At 46.6% G+C, this 15,132-nt stretch overlaps 1 protein-coding gene across 1 annotated transcript in view; it reads left to right on the forward strand.

Moving 5' to 3' along the window:
• The first annotated feature begins 4,130 nt into the window (after positions 1 to 4,130).
• The window catches only part of CAVIN2 (caveolae associated protein 2), a 31,117-nt gene continuing 20,115 nt past the window's right edge, over positions 4,131 to 15,132 (forward strand). Inside the window, exon 1 of the mRNA XM_080971911.1 lies at positions 4,131 to 4,926. Coding sequence (XP_080828037.1) covers positions 4,420 to 4,926 — 507 coding nt within the window. The 5' untranslated portion in view covers positions 4,131 to 4,419. The remainder of the gene's footprint in view (positions 4,927 to 15,132) is intronic.

Below are 15,132 nucleotides of genomic sequence, written 5' to 3' on the forward strand. Positions count from 1 at the left end.
GGAACACTTTCCCATGCCTCTGGTCTATTGAAAATGTCAGCTTGTCAACATTTCCATTCCCCTTAGGCAAAGATTCTGACCAACGTAGACGAAATAAGCAGATTTTCTGTTGCTAAGAAAATAAAAAATTACTGAAACACAAAATAAAATAAAATAATAATAAAAGCATTCTGTGAAATGATATAAAATGAATTGAAAAAAGTGTTTATAATAACTTTTGTAAAATAAAAAAAAAGCCAGAAGAATTTTTATTAGGAATTGTAGGGAACAGAAAAGGATGTTATTAGCCCAAAGATGGAAAGAAGACAAAGTCCCTACTAGAGAGGAATGGCAAATTAAGCTATCGGAGTATGTCAAAATGGCAAAACTGACTGGAAAGCTCAGGAACCAAAAAGACAAAAACTTTTAAGAATGAATGGGTAAAATTTATTTAGGAGACCACTGTAAGTAGATAAAAAAATTAGCAGAATTTTAACAACAATTTTGGTGTATCAAATACTGTGGACAAATACGGACTGTGAAACAATATGTATCTGAAGATGTTGACAGTAGGACCCACGGAGGGGGGAAGTCAGGAGATTCAGAGAAATCTCAAGATATGTTTATATATTTGGTATTGTTATAACTTTTCGTGTGTAAAATCAAACAAAAAATATTTTAAAAAATAATAAACAAATATAAATAAATAAATAAAAAATCCCACCGTCTCCCACATACCCTCCAACATTTATCTGGTGAAAACAGGGATGTCCTATTCAATAATAATAATAATAATAATAATAATAATAATAATAATAATTTTATTATTTATACCCCGCCAATCTGACTAGGTTGCCCCAACCGCTCTGGGCGGCTTCCAACGCGTATAAGTTACAGGGAACCAGGGAGAGGGCCTTCTCGGTAGTGGCACCCGCTCTGTGGAATGCCCTCCCACCAGATGTCAAAGAAATAGACAACTACCAGACTTTTAGAAGACATCTGAAGGCAGCCCTGTTTAGGGAAGCTTTTAAGGTTTAATAGAGTATTGTATTTTAATATTTTGTTGGAAGCTGCCCAGAGTGGCTAGGGAAACCCCAGATGGGCAGGGTATAAATAATAAATTATTATTTATAAAATCATAATAAAACTTTAAACATTAAAAAAAACTTCCCTATACAGGGCTGCCTTCAGATGTTTTCTAAAGGTTGCATAGTTACTTATCTCCTTGGCTCGGGAGTCGCATAACTCCATACCCTCCAACATTTCTCCAATGAAAATAGGGACATCCTAAGGAAAAGTGGGACATTCCGGGATCAAATCAGAAACTGGAACAGCTTCTGTAATCTATAAAATAGGGACACTTGCAGGATTTGCTCCCAAGGGATAGTGCTACCTACTTTGGGAACCACTGGTCTACACACTTAACTGATAATATTAGAACAATGATGGAATTGTAGGGGAGGGAGGAAGAGAGGGTGGGAGGGAAGGGGACCTTGATAAATCTGCAAGCTCTTGATTCCCCCATATTCCTGGATAGCTCAGTTGGTTGGAGTGTGGTGCTGATAATGCTAAGGTTGCAGGTTCAATCCCTGTATGGAACAGCTGTACCACAAAGGGCTGGAGTAGAGTAGATGGACCTCAGGGTCCCTTCCAACTCTGCAATTCTATCATTTTGGTCAGCTCTGGTCCCCTCTCTTCTAAAAACAGCAGCTAAATATGTCATAAAAGGTGTTGTCTCTGGTCCATCTGAGTGCTGTCTTTGAATCCTCATTTAACCCATCACTGTTCTCACTGCCAACAAGCACATGCATTTATGTCTTTGTTTTTCCTTTTATTTATTTAAACTTTTCAAGTTTATACATTTCACTAATTTTATACATTTCATTGATTTTACAATCATTTTGACATTTCAGAACTCGACTTCTTTCCCTTTCTTTCTGCGGTTCCTAAAATTTGTTTTTAATATCTTCTGCATATCCAAAGTAACTTAATTTACTCATTTATTCATCTTCTTTGAATATACATACTCTTATAAAACTGCAGGTTATTACAATAATCCTGCCAATGTTTTTATCTGTTTATAATTTATCAATAAACCATTTCCTCTTTTTTTTGTAAAAAATAAATAAATTGTTACCTTGATTTCTTATACTTCTGGTAAGTTTCGCCATTTCTGTATATTCCATAAGTTTTTGTACCCATTCTTCCTTTGCTGCGACTTCTGCTTCTTTCTATTTTAGGGCAAGTAACATTCTTGCCACTGTATACATGAATAAGTTTCTACACATTTTAGGTAGTTCTGTCCCTATAACTCCCCAAAGAAAAGCTTCTGGTTTTTTAAACATCCTTTTCATTTCATTATATATCATTTAATGAAATGACATGATGCATTTATGTCTTTAAAGCAGGGGATGGGGAACATTTTTATCAGACCAAAGGGCCACAATTTCCTTCTGGGCAGCCTTCCAAAAGCCATATGCCCCTGGCAAATCCTGGCTTGCCCACACACTACGTGGTACCTCTGCCCTCCGTTGAGGCAAGTGAGAGGCATAGCCAGAGGTTGAGCACAGATTTCAGCCAAGCAAAAGCACTGAATGCGTGGCAGGGACAGTGAGGTGTGTGTGCACTAGTGCGTATGTGTGTGCTAGGAGAAACTGGCTATGCAAGAAATGCACTTTGCATAAACTTAGGGGCACTGTCTTATTGCACTTGAAAACACTCAAAAGATTAAGCCCAGGGGCACAATCCAGTCAGGGCTGGGTTTAGGTTTCATGAAGCCCTAAGCTACTGAAGATAATGGGGCCCATTATATGTCCAGCTGTCCTTTGTCAACAACAAATTGTCGCTGTCTTTTGTGTAGAATATATGCTGTATGGTAATTTATGGAGCTAATAGGTATCTAAAGCCATTTGCGCATGTTACCATGCAACCAGTCCATGCAGAATGTAGGCACCCTATATATAGAAATGTGCAAACCAGTCATTTGTTTTTTACCTTATATTTTGGAAATGTACATCCAAGTTTGTTTGTTTTTTACTTTAATTTTTTTGGGGGGGGCAAGAGAGTGGGGCCCTAAGCTTTAGCTTGTTTAGCTTATAGGTAAATCTGGCACTGTAGGTGGTGCAAACCCCTACTCTGAATAATGATTTTTTTTTTTTTTTTAGAGGAGGGTAAGGGGCACTCGGGACACGGGTAGCACTGTGGGTTAAACCACAGAGCCTAGGACTTGCCAATCAGAAGGTTGGCGGTTCGAATCCCCGCGACGGGGTGAGCTCCCGTTGTTCGGTCCCTGCTTCTGCCAACCTAGCAGTTCGAAAGCACGTCAAAGTGCAAGTAGATAAATAGGTACCCCTCCAGCGGGAAGGTAAACGCCGTTTTCGTGAGCTGCTCTGGTTCGCCAGAAGCGGCTTAGTCATGCTGGCCACATGACCCGGAAGCTGTACGCCAGCTCCCTCGGCCAATAAAGCGAGATGAGCACTGCAACCCCAGAGTTGGTCATGGCTGGACCTTTACCTTTACCTTTAAGGGGCACTCAGAATGGGTTCGTACAAACAACCCAGAAAAGTTTGAGAACTGCTGCTCCAGAGTTATAAAAGCCTAAAAGCCAGCTCCAACGGAAGGCCTAGCTGGTTTGGCACACTGTTCTCATCATGCCCAGATGCCTCTGTGAAGCCCACCAGCAAGCCGGGGGCCCACCATGGGCACCTCCCCACTTGTAGGGGGGTGGGGAAGAAGTGCTTTTGCATCAGAGGCATGAACGCAAAGGACAGAGGTGCTAACTTAGGAGAACAGAATAAAACCCTTTGCAGAATATAAATAAGATGTTCTCAACTGCTTCTCCTCCCCCTTCCCTTTCCTTGCTTTCAGGACAAACGCAAACAATTCTTTCCATTAAAGTCATTTTCTTTTAGGGTGGGGAGAAAAGGAAAAAGGAAAAAAAAAAAAAAGAAACCCAACACAGGAAAGGAACATTGGGAGGGCGGGAGGGGGAGAGTCCCTGGCGCTGCATCCGCAGCCTGTTTGAAAAGTTTACAGGCTTTGCACCAATGGCCGTCCAGGGCCTGTTTTGTTTTGTTTTTTTCCCCCGCCTTTGCCAATGAAGTCATGGGGGAAATATGGCATTCCTCTCATAAAGTAAGAGGGCGAGGAGGGGCTGGAAGAAGGGGGGCGAGAGAGAGAGAGGCAGAGGAGCGGAGTTAAAGCTACAGGAGGCCTGATCCGTGCAAGAACCGGGCTTCCTCCTGCGTCGGGGAGGAGCGAAAATTTTGCGTCCCACCGACGGCGGGGAGGTTTGGGGAAGGCGCTCGCTCCCGGGGCGGACCTTGCTCTTGCAGTCGCCCCACCAGCAGTAGCACCCAAGCAGAAGGGCACCCACCCACCCAGCCAGCCAGCCAAGCACCCAGAAGTGGCTGATCGCGGCCGTCCGGGCAGCCTCCCGCGATGGACGCGGTGCAAGCGGAGAAGAGCAGCGCGTACGTTTCGCCGTCCAGCCCCGACGGGCCTCTGGATCGCGGCAGCCCTAGCCCGGTGCCGTCGTCGGGCAGCCGTAGCCCCAGTTTGCAGCCGGGACCGACGGGGGCTCCGGGAGCTCCGGGCGAGGCGGTCCGCGACAGCTCTCAAGTGAACGCCATCACGGTGCTGACTCTTTTGGACAAGCTGGTCAACATGCTGGACTCGGTGCAGGAGAAGCAGCAGAAGATGGAGCAGCGTCAGGTGGACCTGGAGGGCTCCGTCAAGGGCATCCAGAGCGACCTGAGCAAGCTGTGCAAGCAGCACACGTCCACCAGCAACACGGTGGCCAAACTGCTGGAGAAGTCGCGCAAGGTCAGCGCCAACACGCGCGAGGTGCGAGAGCGCATGGACCGCCAGTGCGCGCAGGTGAAGCGGCTGGAGCACAACCACGCGCAACTGCTGCGCAGGAACCACTTCAAAGTGCTCATCTTCCAGGTAGGTCGGGGGTGGGGGATCTGCAGAGAAAGGGCCGGGGGTCTGGGGACAGGGGTGCCAACTCGAACAAAATATTGGCAGCACCCCCTAGGCAGTCAAATTCTTCCGGGGGGCGGGGTTGGGGGGCTTGCAAATAATCTCCTAAAACTAAGAAAGCTTGATTGCACTTTTCCTTCGGGATCAAATCAATATTATTTTGATCTGTTGTCGTGGGGCCCCTAAAAGTCCCCATAAACTGGTTCCTACTGTATTTGGCAAGCTGGCACTGGGGGGGGGGGCGGGTAAGCCCCACCCCACATAATTGATTTCAAGACGTGGCACATGGACACCATTTGAATGGCAATGCCCATCAATTTGGGGGGGGGGGGTTTCAACACCCGCAAATACTTTATGGGGGAGACGAAGGAACCTCGGCCCTCGGAGTTGGCTCCTGTGGGTGGGGGTGAGACGAGGGGAGATTGGGGCCGCAGGGACAGGCTCGCCCCGGAGAAATGTTCAGCCAGCCGCTGTTCAGCAATTGCCAGAGACCACCGAGGCAGGGTGGTGCAATGGTTAGAGTGCCTTTCTACCCCGGGCAAAACCCAGGTACCAGTTTTCACTGGATCATCAAGTGTGCTGGGCAAGCCTAGGCCAACCACTATCCCTTAACTTAGCTGTTTTTTGGACTACAATCATGCCTAGCTTGTGGGACCAGTGGTTGGGGGTGATGGGAATTGTAGTTAAAAAAACTACTAGAGTCCCAAGTTTGGGAAACACTTCCTTAACCTGTTTCCTAAAACTCATATGCCTCTTGGCTGTAGAAAACCTCACCTAACCTAACCTGCGACGCCCTGATTTCTTTAAAGGAAATGTGGAATATTAACTAGTCATCCAAGCAGTCCTTTTCCTGCCATACAGACTGTATTCATTTATCATTGTGCTTTTCCTACTCTCTCATCCCCTCGCCATTGCTTGCACACGCCAAGATCTGGCAAAAAGAAAATATTTGCCCATGGTCAAGTCTTGCTGGGAAACCCATTGCAGCAGGAATCCCACCAGATGTGTGCTGTGGTTACCATCAGCACATGCTCAGAGGCACAGTCCTGATGGTTGCCTCACAGGTTCCAGGTTTGAGTCTAGACAAGAAAACAGGATCCTGAGGCCATGGTAAGCCAAGGCTGAAACTCAGCCTTGCCAGTTTTCAGTGCTTAAAGATCATGCCTGCTGCATGCCATACTCACAAAACTGAAATTGGTATGAATCATCAGATCTGTGTTCCCAAATTCCACTGAGCAAACACAGGTCTTATTTATGTAGTCTGGAAAAAATGATCCGTTAGCTGCTGGCCCTGTGATTGGTGCTGCCGATGGAACACACCTCCCACTGAATCCTACCTAGTTCCTTTGCCGCAAATGATCCTCAGCTCCGATATGCAGCTAAGCCAGCAAAACAGTCCTAGAGTCTGGTCCTGTGCATGTTTACACAAAACTAATCCCACTGGGTCTTACTCCCAAGTTAATTATGCACAGGACTGCAGCCGCAAATGCATCTTTGCTTGAGTTCAGTGATAAATGTGTTTTAAAAGTAGATGAACCTCTCTTTCAAAAACTGGCACGGCATCTGCTATATGGTTAGTTTTAAAAACAACCAGCAACAACCACCACTTCCCCAGTTTCTGTGCTTTTTCTGTCTGCGTAGTTCTGCCAGTGGTCAGCAGATATCGAAGTATCGGACTGCTCCACTCTCCAGAGAAATAAGATCAGGAGTTTGCATCGAACTGTTGTTACTTGGAAAGCAGAAGTGAAGAACCTGTGGCTCACGGATGTTCCCAGTCCCCCCCTGCTTTGCCATTGGCCATGCTGGTCAGGATTGATGGATGTTGTAGCCCAACAACATTCAGAGAGCCACAGGTTCCCCACCCCTTCCTGCAAAGCAGTCGCCATTGAAAAATCCATAGTCCTTGCATGGGTTCAAGCCTCACCCTCACCTGTTTTGCAGCAAGGCTTTCTTTGTGACAGTGCTGACCTGTACAGAGCATCGCACCCTCTTCTTTTTGCTGCCCACGGGGGTCATTTTGTTCTGGTACTCCCAGCACTTTTATCAAGATATGAGTACAGGGCACCTTATTATTTTTTTTTAATATTAAAAAGAGAGAGAACACGGTATGCATGTGTATACTTATCAGCTTAAAAAACAGTCTCACCTAGCTCCTGGCTGTTAAAAAGTAGTTAATGGACTTTGCCACCCTGAGCAAATTCTTCTGGCTTCTCTACCCCACTCCGTCCCTCCCCACGGGTTTATGCATTGAGCCGGCCTAAGCTTTTCCCGTCGCTCTGCAGCCGTCGGTGCCTGTTGATAAAGCCTCGTTCTTCATTGTGTACAAAGCTTGAGCTCTGGTTTCCTGGGCATCTGCCTCAAATTTGATGTTGCTAAATATATTATGCTGCAATATAGACAATCCAGTAAGGTTTTGATTTGTGGGCCTGCAAAGTATATCAAGTGCTCTCCTCCCAAGATCTGTCTTTCTCCCTGTGCTAAAGCATCTTCGTCGTCAACAGCACTTACCATATTTTTTGCTCTATAAGACTCACTTTTTCCCTCCTAAAAAGTAAGGGGAAATGTGTGTGCGTCTTATGCAGCGAATGCAGGCTGCGCAGCTATCCCAGAAGCCAGAACAGCAAGAGGGATTGCTGCTTTCACTGTGCAGCGATCCCTCTTGCTGTTCTGGCTTCTGAGATTCAGAATATTTTTTTTCTTGTTTTCCTCCTCCAAAAACTAGGTGCGTCTTGTGGTCTGGTGCGTCTTATAAAGCGAAAAATACGGTACTTTTTGTTGTTGTTGTAGAACACGAATGGGACATCTCAGGCCTCTGGTCCAAATGTGGAAGCCCTCTTAAGCTTCTCTGTCTGTCTCCCAGGCTCCAAAACCCCCTGGAATGTTTTTGCCTGGGTGGAATGTCTTTGAACTGTGATAATCACAGGATCATAGAATTAAAGGGAGCGCTGAGGGTCATCTAGTCCAACCCCATGCAATGCAGGAATCTCAACACATATTCTCCCATCCAGTTGGAAACCAGGCCAGACCCTGCTTAGCTTTGCAAATGTGCTAGCTAGTTTTATTGCTACACCACTAGCATGATGCCTCTCGCTTGCCTGGACAGGGGATAGAGAGATCCAGTGGGCAGGTGTAGAAACTTATGTACACTACAAAAGTGAAATTTCCTTTCATTGCTCTGCCCACTTTCCCCTCTGGCCACGCCCAGTTCTGGCATATGTTGCCCACCCTCCAATGCCACTCTCAGGCTGAAAAATGTCTCCCACCCCTGCTGTAGCCTGCTCCTGTGGAGCTAGCTTGGACAGAGGAACGTTTTTGCCTGGTGCCTAAAAGTGTATAATGAAGGCACCAGGAGAACCTCCCTGGGGAGAGCATTCCACAGATAGGGAGCCACTGCAGAGAAGGCCCCGTTCTCACGTTGCCACCCTCCGTACCTCTGTACCTCTCAGGGAGGAGGCACACAAAGGAGGGCCTCAGAAGATGATCTCAGGGTCTATATGCTGCCTGGCCTCCAGGAACACAAGGTAGCATGTGTGTGTGCGCATGCATCTTTTCCATTCTGTTTACCCTCACAACAACAACCCGGTAAAGTAGGCTAGGCAAAGATGTAAGGGTGCTTCAGCGAGTGTGCAGCTTGTGCACGCAAACAGTAGAGCTGTGCACTTGTGCAATTATTCACACGTAGCGTTCAAAGGGTGCACAGCGTGCTTGAGAGAAGTAATGCAACGGGTGCGCACTCTTGTCCTTGTGTTCAGTGTGACATGTGAACCAGGTTGCTCAGTGAGATTCAGATGTTGCTGAACTACAACTCCCATCATCCAAGGCCAGTGTCCATGCTGTTTTAGGGCTGGTGGGAGTTGTAGTTCAACAACATCTGGAGGGCCAAAGCTTCCTCATGCCCTAATTTCTACATTAAAGGTAAAGGACCCCTGACAGTTAAGTCCAGTCGTGAACGACTCTGGGGTTGCGGTGCTCATCTCGCTTTACTGGCCAAGGGAGCTGGCGTTTGCCCGCAGATAGTTTTTCCAGGTGATGTGGCCATGACTAAGCCGCTTCTGGCGAAACCAGAGCAGTGCACGGAAACACCGTTTACCTTCCCACCGGAGCAGTACCTATTTATCTACTTGCACTTTGACGTGCTTTCGAACTGCTAGGTTAGCAGGAGTTGGGACAGAGCAATGGGAGCTCACCCCGTCGTGGGGATTCGAACCGCCGACCATCCGATTGGCAAGCCCAGGAGGCTCAGTGGTTTAGACCACAGCGCCACCCGCTTCCCAATTGCCACATTACACCGGCACATTTTGGCTCTTCACCACCCTAGCACACCCCTGGTGTAGAGAGGAGAAGCCACACAATTTTTTCCAGTGCTGCTGAGAGGTTTCTGTGGTGTAGGAAGGAGCACACATCTGTGACTCCCACACAGGCGAGCAGATAGACAAAGCTAGTCTTTCGTACATAAATGTACAGCAGCGTCAGCTGCCTGTCTTGTCAGAGATAATAACGTATGGGGTGTTTCTTTTCTAAAATCAGCAGGAGATGCTCAAAGTCCAGAGTAAAAAAAAACATGTCAACCCCACCCAAATTGCAGATTAGTGTTTTCCTAGGCAGGAAATGTGACAAAAAACCTGTTTTGAAAATTGCAAAGAGCTTAAAGCAAGTAATGAATTATGTAACGAGTTAACAAGCTATTAAAGGGGTGGGGGGAAGAAGCCCATTTTTAGAGAGATCTATGCACGATGTCGAGAATAAATTACGGGAACGAATACTGAGCCATGCTTCAGAGCTGTGTAAGTGAGTTTGCTCCAGCTAATTCAATGGGCTGTGTTGGACCCTCGAGGAAGCAAGCGACTTTCTCGCTTTCTTTTTTCCACCACCCAGAAAGAACACCCCAGGCACGCTGCCAGAGAGACTGCAATGAGAAACCTGCTCCCCGTGCCTCAGAGAAATGTACCCAGGAATCTTGACATTTTCTTATCAGCAAGAAAATACCACAGGAAGGTTGCAGCCCTGTGGAAAATGTTGAGGGAGTTTCTCCCACCGAGCCCGGTGGGACATATTTCCCAGCAAATATGCAAAAGTTTGGGCTGTTAGTTGACCATATTTAGGATTACATCCAGTACTGCATTTTTAAGACACGGGGAGAACTTCTACATGCCACTCCCATGTCCAGAGTTCAAGGCAGCCATCTCGCCTAAATAAGTAACTGCTTTCGAGACAGGTTGGTGAACTGCAAATCCCAGAAACAGCTCAGCCGTTTTCAGGCCTTTGTGTTTGAAGGAGTCGAGGAGGACGGTGTGATTTCTGCAGTCACGACAATTGCCTCAACCTTTTTTAGTGCGATTTAAGAGACAGCCATCGTCTCAAGGTCCCCTCGGCAGAGACAGCAGTGATTCCCTTAAACATTACATTGTGGACTGAGATTTTCTTTCGGCAAGTGACATTTGTACCTTGGTGTTTTGTGACACTTGGCCAGCGTGTCTGTTTCTGCCCGTTTAGCGATAGTCTCGTGCTGTTGATTCTGGAATGCTGAAGAAGTCTGTGAATTTCTCTTGAAATGGCTTCAAGTTACAAGAAAGGCGGGCGGGCCCAGAAATCTTGCTCAGTTCTTCCTTTGGGTGGAAGATCTCTACATCGGTATACCTGTAGAACTACCATATTTTTGCTCTATAGGACACACTTTTCCCCCTCCAAAAATTAAGGGGAAATGTGTGTGCGTCCTATGGAGCAAATGCAGGCTCCTTGGCTTCAGCGATAGCAACGCGAAGCCTCTGAAGCGCAGTGGGAGCGCTCCCTCCGCACTCAGGAGGCTTCGCGTTGCTTTCACTGAAGCCTGGAGAGCGAGACGGGTTGGTGCGCACCGACCCCTCTTGCTCTCCAGGCTTCAGGGATAGCTGCCTGAAGCCTTCGGAGTGCAGCGTGAGTTCCCGCTGCGCTCCACAAGCTTCGGGTTCCTTTTGCTGAAGCCAGGAGAGCAAGACTCCTGGCTTCAGCAGAGAGGGAGAGCTGCACAGCGCCCCTTCAGCCAAGCAGGAGGAGAAAGGGGCTCCGTTTCTCCTGCCGCTTCGCTGAAGGGGTGCTGAGCAGAGAGGGGGAGAATTTTTTTTCTTTGTTCTTCCCCTCTAAAACAAGGTGCATCCTATGGTCCGGTGCATCCTATAGAGCGAAAAATACGGTAGTTTTCCACTGCAGCCAAAGGTGCAGATGACTGGGAATGATTTCCATAGGGCCATGGCACACATTTTCCCAGGAGCAGGGCTAGCCCACATGGACCCCTTTTCAACCCATCTTTCAACATGGCAGGCGTCATATGAACCCTCCCTTTGGAGGTGACCATACCAGAAACGATGGAGAGATGCTATGATCATAACCTTTATTAAGTACTTGAAACACTACCCATATATAGTGGTACCTTGGTTCTCAAACTTAATCTGTTCCTGAAGTCCGTTCCAAAAACAAAGTGTTCCAAAACCAAGGCACAATTTCCCATAGAAACTAATGCAAAATGGACTGATCCGTTCCAGACTTTTAAAAGCAACCCCTAAAACAGCAATTTAACATGAATTTTACTGTCTAACGAGACCATTGATCCATAAAATGAAAGCAATAAACAATGTACTGCAGCCACACACACAATCAATCAATTAGTAGCTGAACTGGGTTCCACACAGTCACAAAAACCAAACAAAAAGAGCCGCAAAAACAAAAATGCAAAACAAATAGCAAAAAAAGGCAGACCTCAGTGTAACACTCAAAACGGAAGTGTGGCACTCAAATCGGAAACATAACACTTAAAACGGAGCACGTTCGGCTTCTGAAAAATGTTCACCAACTGGAACACTTACTTCCAGGTTTGCAGTGTTTGGGTTCCAAGTTGTTTGAGTGCCAAGGCGTTTGAGAATCAAGGTACCACTGTAGCATCTCTGTGATCCTTACAACAACCCCATAAAGTCAGTGTTATCATCTCCATTTTACAGACCGGGAATGGGGGGTAGATGCTGCTCAGGTAGAGAGAAAATGCCTTTCCTTAAGGCACCTAGTAAGCTTATGAAAGAGCCAAGATTTGATTCTTATGGGGTTTGTATTTGTTTGTTTCTCTCTCTCTCTCTAAAAAAGTATCCTGTAGTAGTTAGTGAGAGTGAAAACACAGCTTCATGTTCCAGGTAGTGTAATAAAAAAATGAATTAAGCAAGGTTTTCAAATTCAGTTTGTTTTCCCACGTATATCAATATTTTATCAGGAATCTATTATAAGATTTGCTCTCTCCTCCTGCCTCCCCGCCAGAACTGCAGACAGGCAGGCTACCAATCAGCCCAAAGCTATCAAAAGGATGAGCATTGAAAGAAATGTTTGTATTGTGTGCGTCTTCCCCCTGCTTAGCGGATGGTGTCCCATTTTCTACATCATTGCTCACACACAAACCCCATTCATCTCCGCTTTTGCTAGAATGCAATCACATGGGGTACGTATGTTGCAGATTAGAATAGTGGCAGAAACAAGTATCTTTGCAGGCTTCTGCAATCGCAGTTTGTTGAGAATATATGCATATACCAAAATAGTTTGCTCAGAGCATGGCAAACCAGCACCTCCATTGAGTGACCCATGTTTGCTTTCTTGCATGTGGGATTTGCGGAAGTGAAAATATGTCAGGGGGTACATTGATGCTGGGTGTTTAGGCGTTTTTTGGGGGGGGGTTGCATACGGGCTATTCTTGCAAATTCTTGAAAGTGTTGTGTACACAGAGAATATCTTGACTTACTGGTTACATTTTTATCTCATTCTTCCCACGGTGAGTTTAGGCCAGTTGCCATGGTGCATTTGATTACCGCTCCAATATATCCAATACAGTGGTATCTCAGGTTACATACGCTTCGTGTTACATACGCTTCAGGTTACAGACTCCACTAACCCAGAAATAGTGCTTCAGGTTAAGAACTTTGCTTCAGGATGAGAACAGAAATCGTGCTCTGGTGGCGCAGCAGCGGCAGGAGGCCCCATTAGCTAAAGCGGTGCTTCAGGTTAAGAACAGTTTCAGGTTAAGAACGGACCTCCAGAACGAATTAAGTACTTAACCCGAGGTACCACTGTATATAACAGTTGTGGAAGGCAGGATCAGCCAGAAATGCAGAACCTGTGGTTCTGCAGATATTGGACTCCAACTCCCATCCTCCCTAATCATTGGCCATGCTGGCAGGGGCTGATGGGAGTTGAAGTCCAGCCCGAAGCTACGTGTCGGTAGAGCATGAGACTCTTCATCCCAGGGTTGTGTGTTCAAGTCACACGTTGTGCAAAAGATGCCTGCATTGCGAGGGGTTGAGCTAGATGATCCCTGTGGTTCCTTTCAACTCTATGGTTCTATGATGCGGGAAACCCAGAGCTTGTGCATCCGCATCTCTTTACCCACTCCTCTGCTCTGATTCCATGTACCGTATTTTTCACTCTATAGGACGCACCAGACCATAAGATGCACCTAGTTTTGGGGGGAGGAAAATAAGAAGAAAAATTTGAATCCCAGAAGCCAGAACAGCAAGAGGGATCTGGCTTCTGGGATACCCTGTGGCTGTTCTGGCTTCTGGGATAACCATGCCAAACCTCTTCAGGGCAGCGGGATGAAGGCTCCCCCTGCCCAGAAGAGGCTAAGGCAGAAGCCAGGACAGGCGCCTCGCTGAAGGGGCACTGCGCCTTCTCTTTCTCTGTGCAGCACCTCTCCTTCACAGGAGAGGCACTGCACAGAGAGGAAGAACTGCGCAGCGCCCCTTCAAGCGAAGCTGGAGAAGGAACAGAAGGAGACCCTTCTGTTCCTCCTCCGGCTTCCAGGACAGGCGCCTCGCTGAAGCTTTCCGCTGCTCCCCGCAGCTTGTGGGGCTGGCGGTGGGGAAAGCCGAGCTTCCCTCACCGCCAGCCCCGGGACCATACATTCGCTCCATAAGACACACAGACATTTCCCCTTAGATTTTAAGAGGGGAAAAGTGTGTCTTATGGAGCGAAAAATACGGTAGGTTGGCTCCTCTTGCCGTGTTGCCCATGAGAAGCAAGCACAATTTGCCAGGCAACTAAGCAGCAAAGCATTTGTGAAATGGAAAAGGGTTGGTTCTTTATGTCTTTCAGGAAGTTGGTGCATCACGTGTTTAATGTGTCACGTGCAAGTCAGGCTAGTAACTACCAGACCTATTTGCAAGGCTGTATATTTTTGTTCTCTTCGCACTAGTTGTCATCTAGTCTTCAAGCACAAGCTCTAAATCACTGGGAGGGCTTTCAGCAGCTACGCCCCCAGGCAACTCTGCACCCTTCTTCTGCTAGAAAAAAAAATCTGCTAAAAATCCTTGCATAATGCAGTCTGGCCATTTGCTGGTTAAAAGTTGGACTTGTGTTCAAGTATCAACACTGTTAACTCTGGATAGAATGCCAGTCGTAAACTTTTGAGGACCAATCCGATCCGTTCAGAAGTGGAGCTCAAGGGGCAAGGAAGTTGAAGGGCAGAATTGCTTGTAAAACCAAACTTTTTCTTTTTCTTTTTTCTTTTTTTAATAGACTCAGCAGTGTGCATTCCATCCCCTTTTTTAGCAGTGGTCCGGATTGCACAAAATCTAAATTTGAATCAGCTATACAAGACATTCCACTCAGTTCTTTTTAAAAAATGGGGGGTGGGGACAACCATGCGGCTTTGAGAAGGGAAAGAAAGCTGTTTGGTTTTGCCAAGTTTAATATAGGGGTATGTGTGCAACGATGTTTTCGTGTTAACTATCTCTTGCACCGTTAGATGACAATACTTTAAATAAATCAAGCAGGCCTGGTGGAAAACATTTGGCACAGGTTGCTCGCTAGCTCGCTAACCTCCTGTCCTTTCCCTCAGGGAGGAAAAGACTCCACCTTGCTGCTCATTGTTCTGCTCGCTGTGCAGTTCTCAGTATTATAAAACCAGAGGAGGAAAAGGATCCTGGCACGCTAGCAGCTTCTGTCTTCCAGTTTTTAATGCTTTGCCCCGAGAGCAAACTTTGAAGTGTTCCATCTCGCTGCCATATCAAAGGCTCTGCATAGACTTTAAAAAAAACAACACCACCAAAGATAGACCTTGTTGGACTACAACTCCCATCATCCTTGGCCCTGCTGGCTAGGGAGGATGGGAGTTGTAGTCCAATAACTTTTGAGGACCCAAGGTTGAGAAAGGATGCCCTA

The sequence above is a fragment of the Podarcis pityusensis genome (genome assembly GCF_964106645.2).
Source record: "Podarcis pityusensis genome assembly, chromosome: 1".
Taxonomy (NCBI): domain Eukaryota; kingdom Metazoa; phylum Chordata; class Lepidosauria; order Squamata; family Lacertidae; genus Podarcis; species Podarcis pityusensis.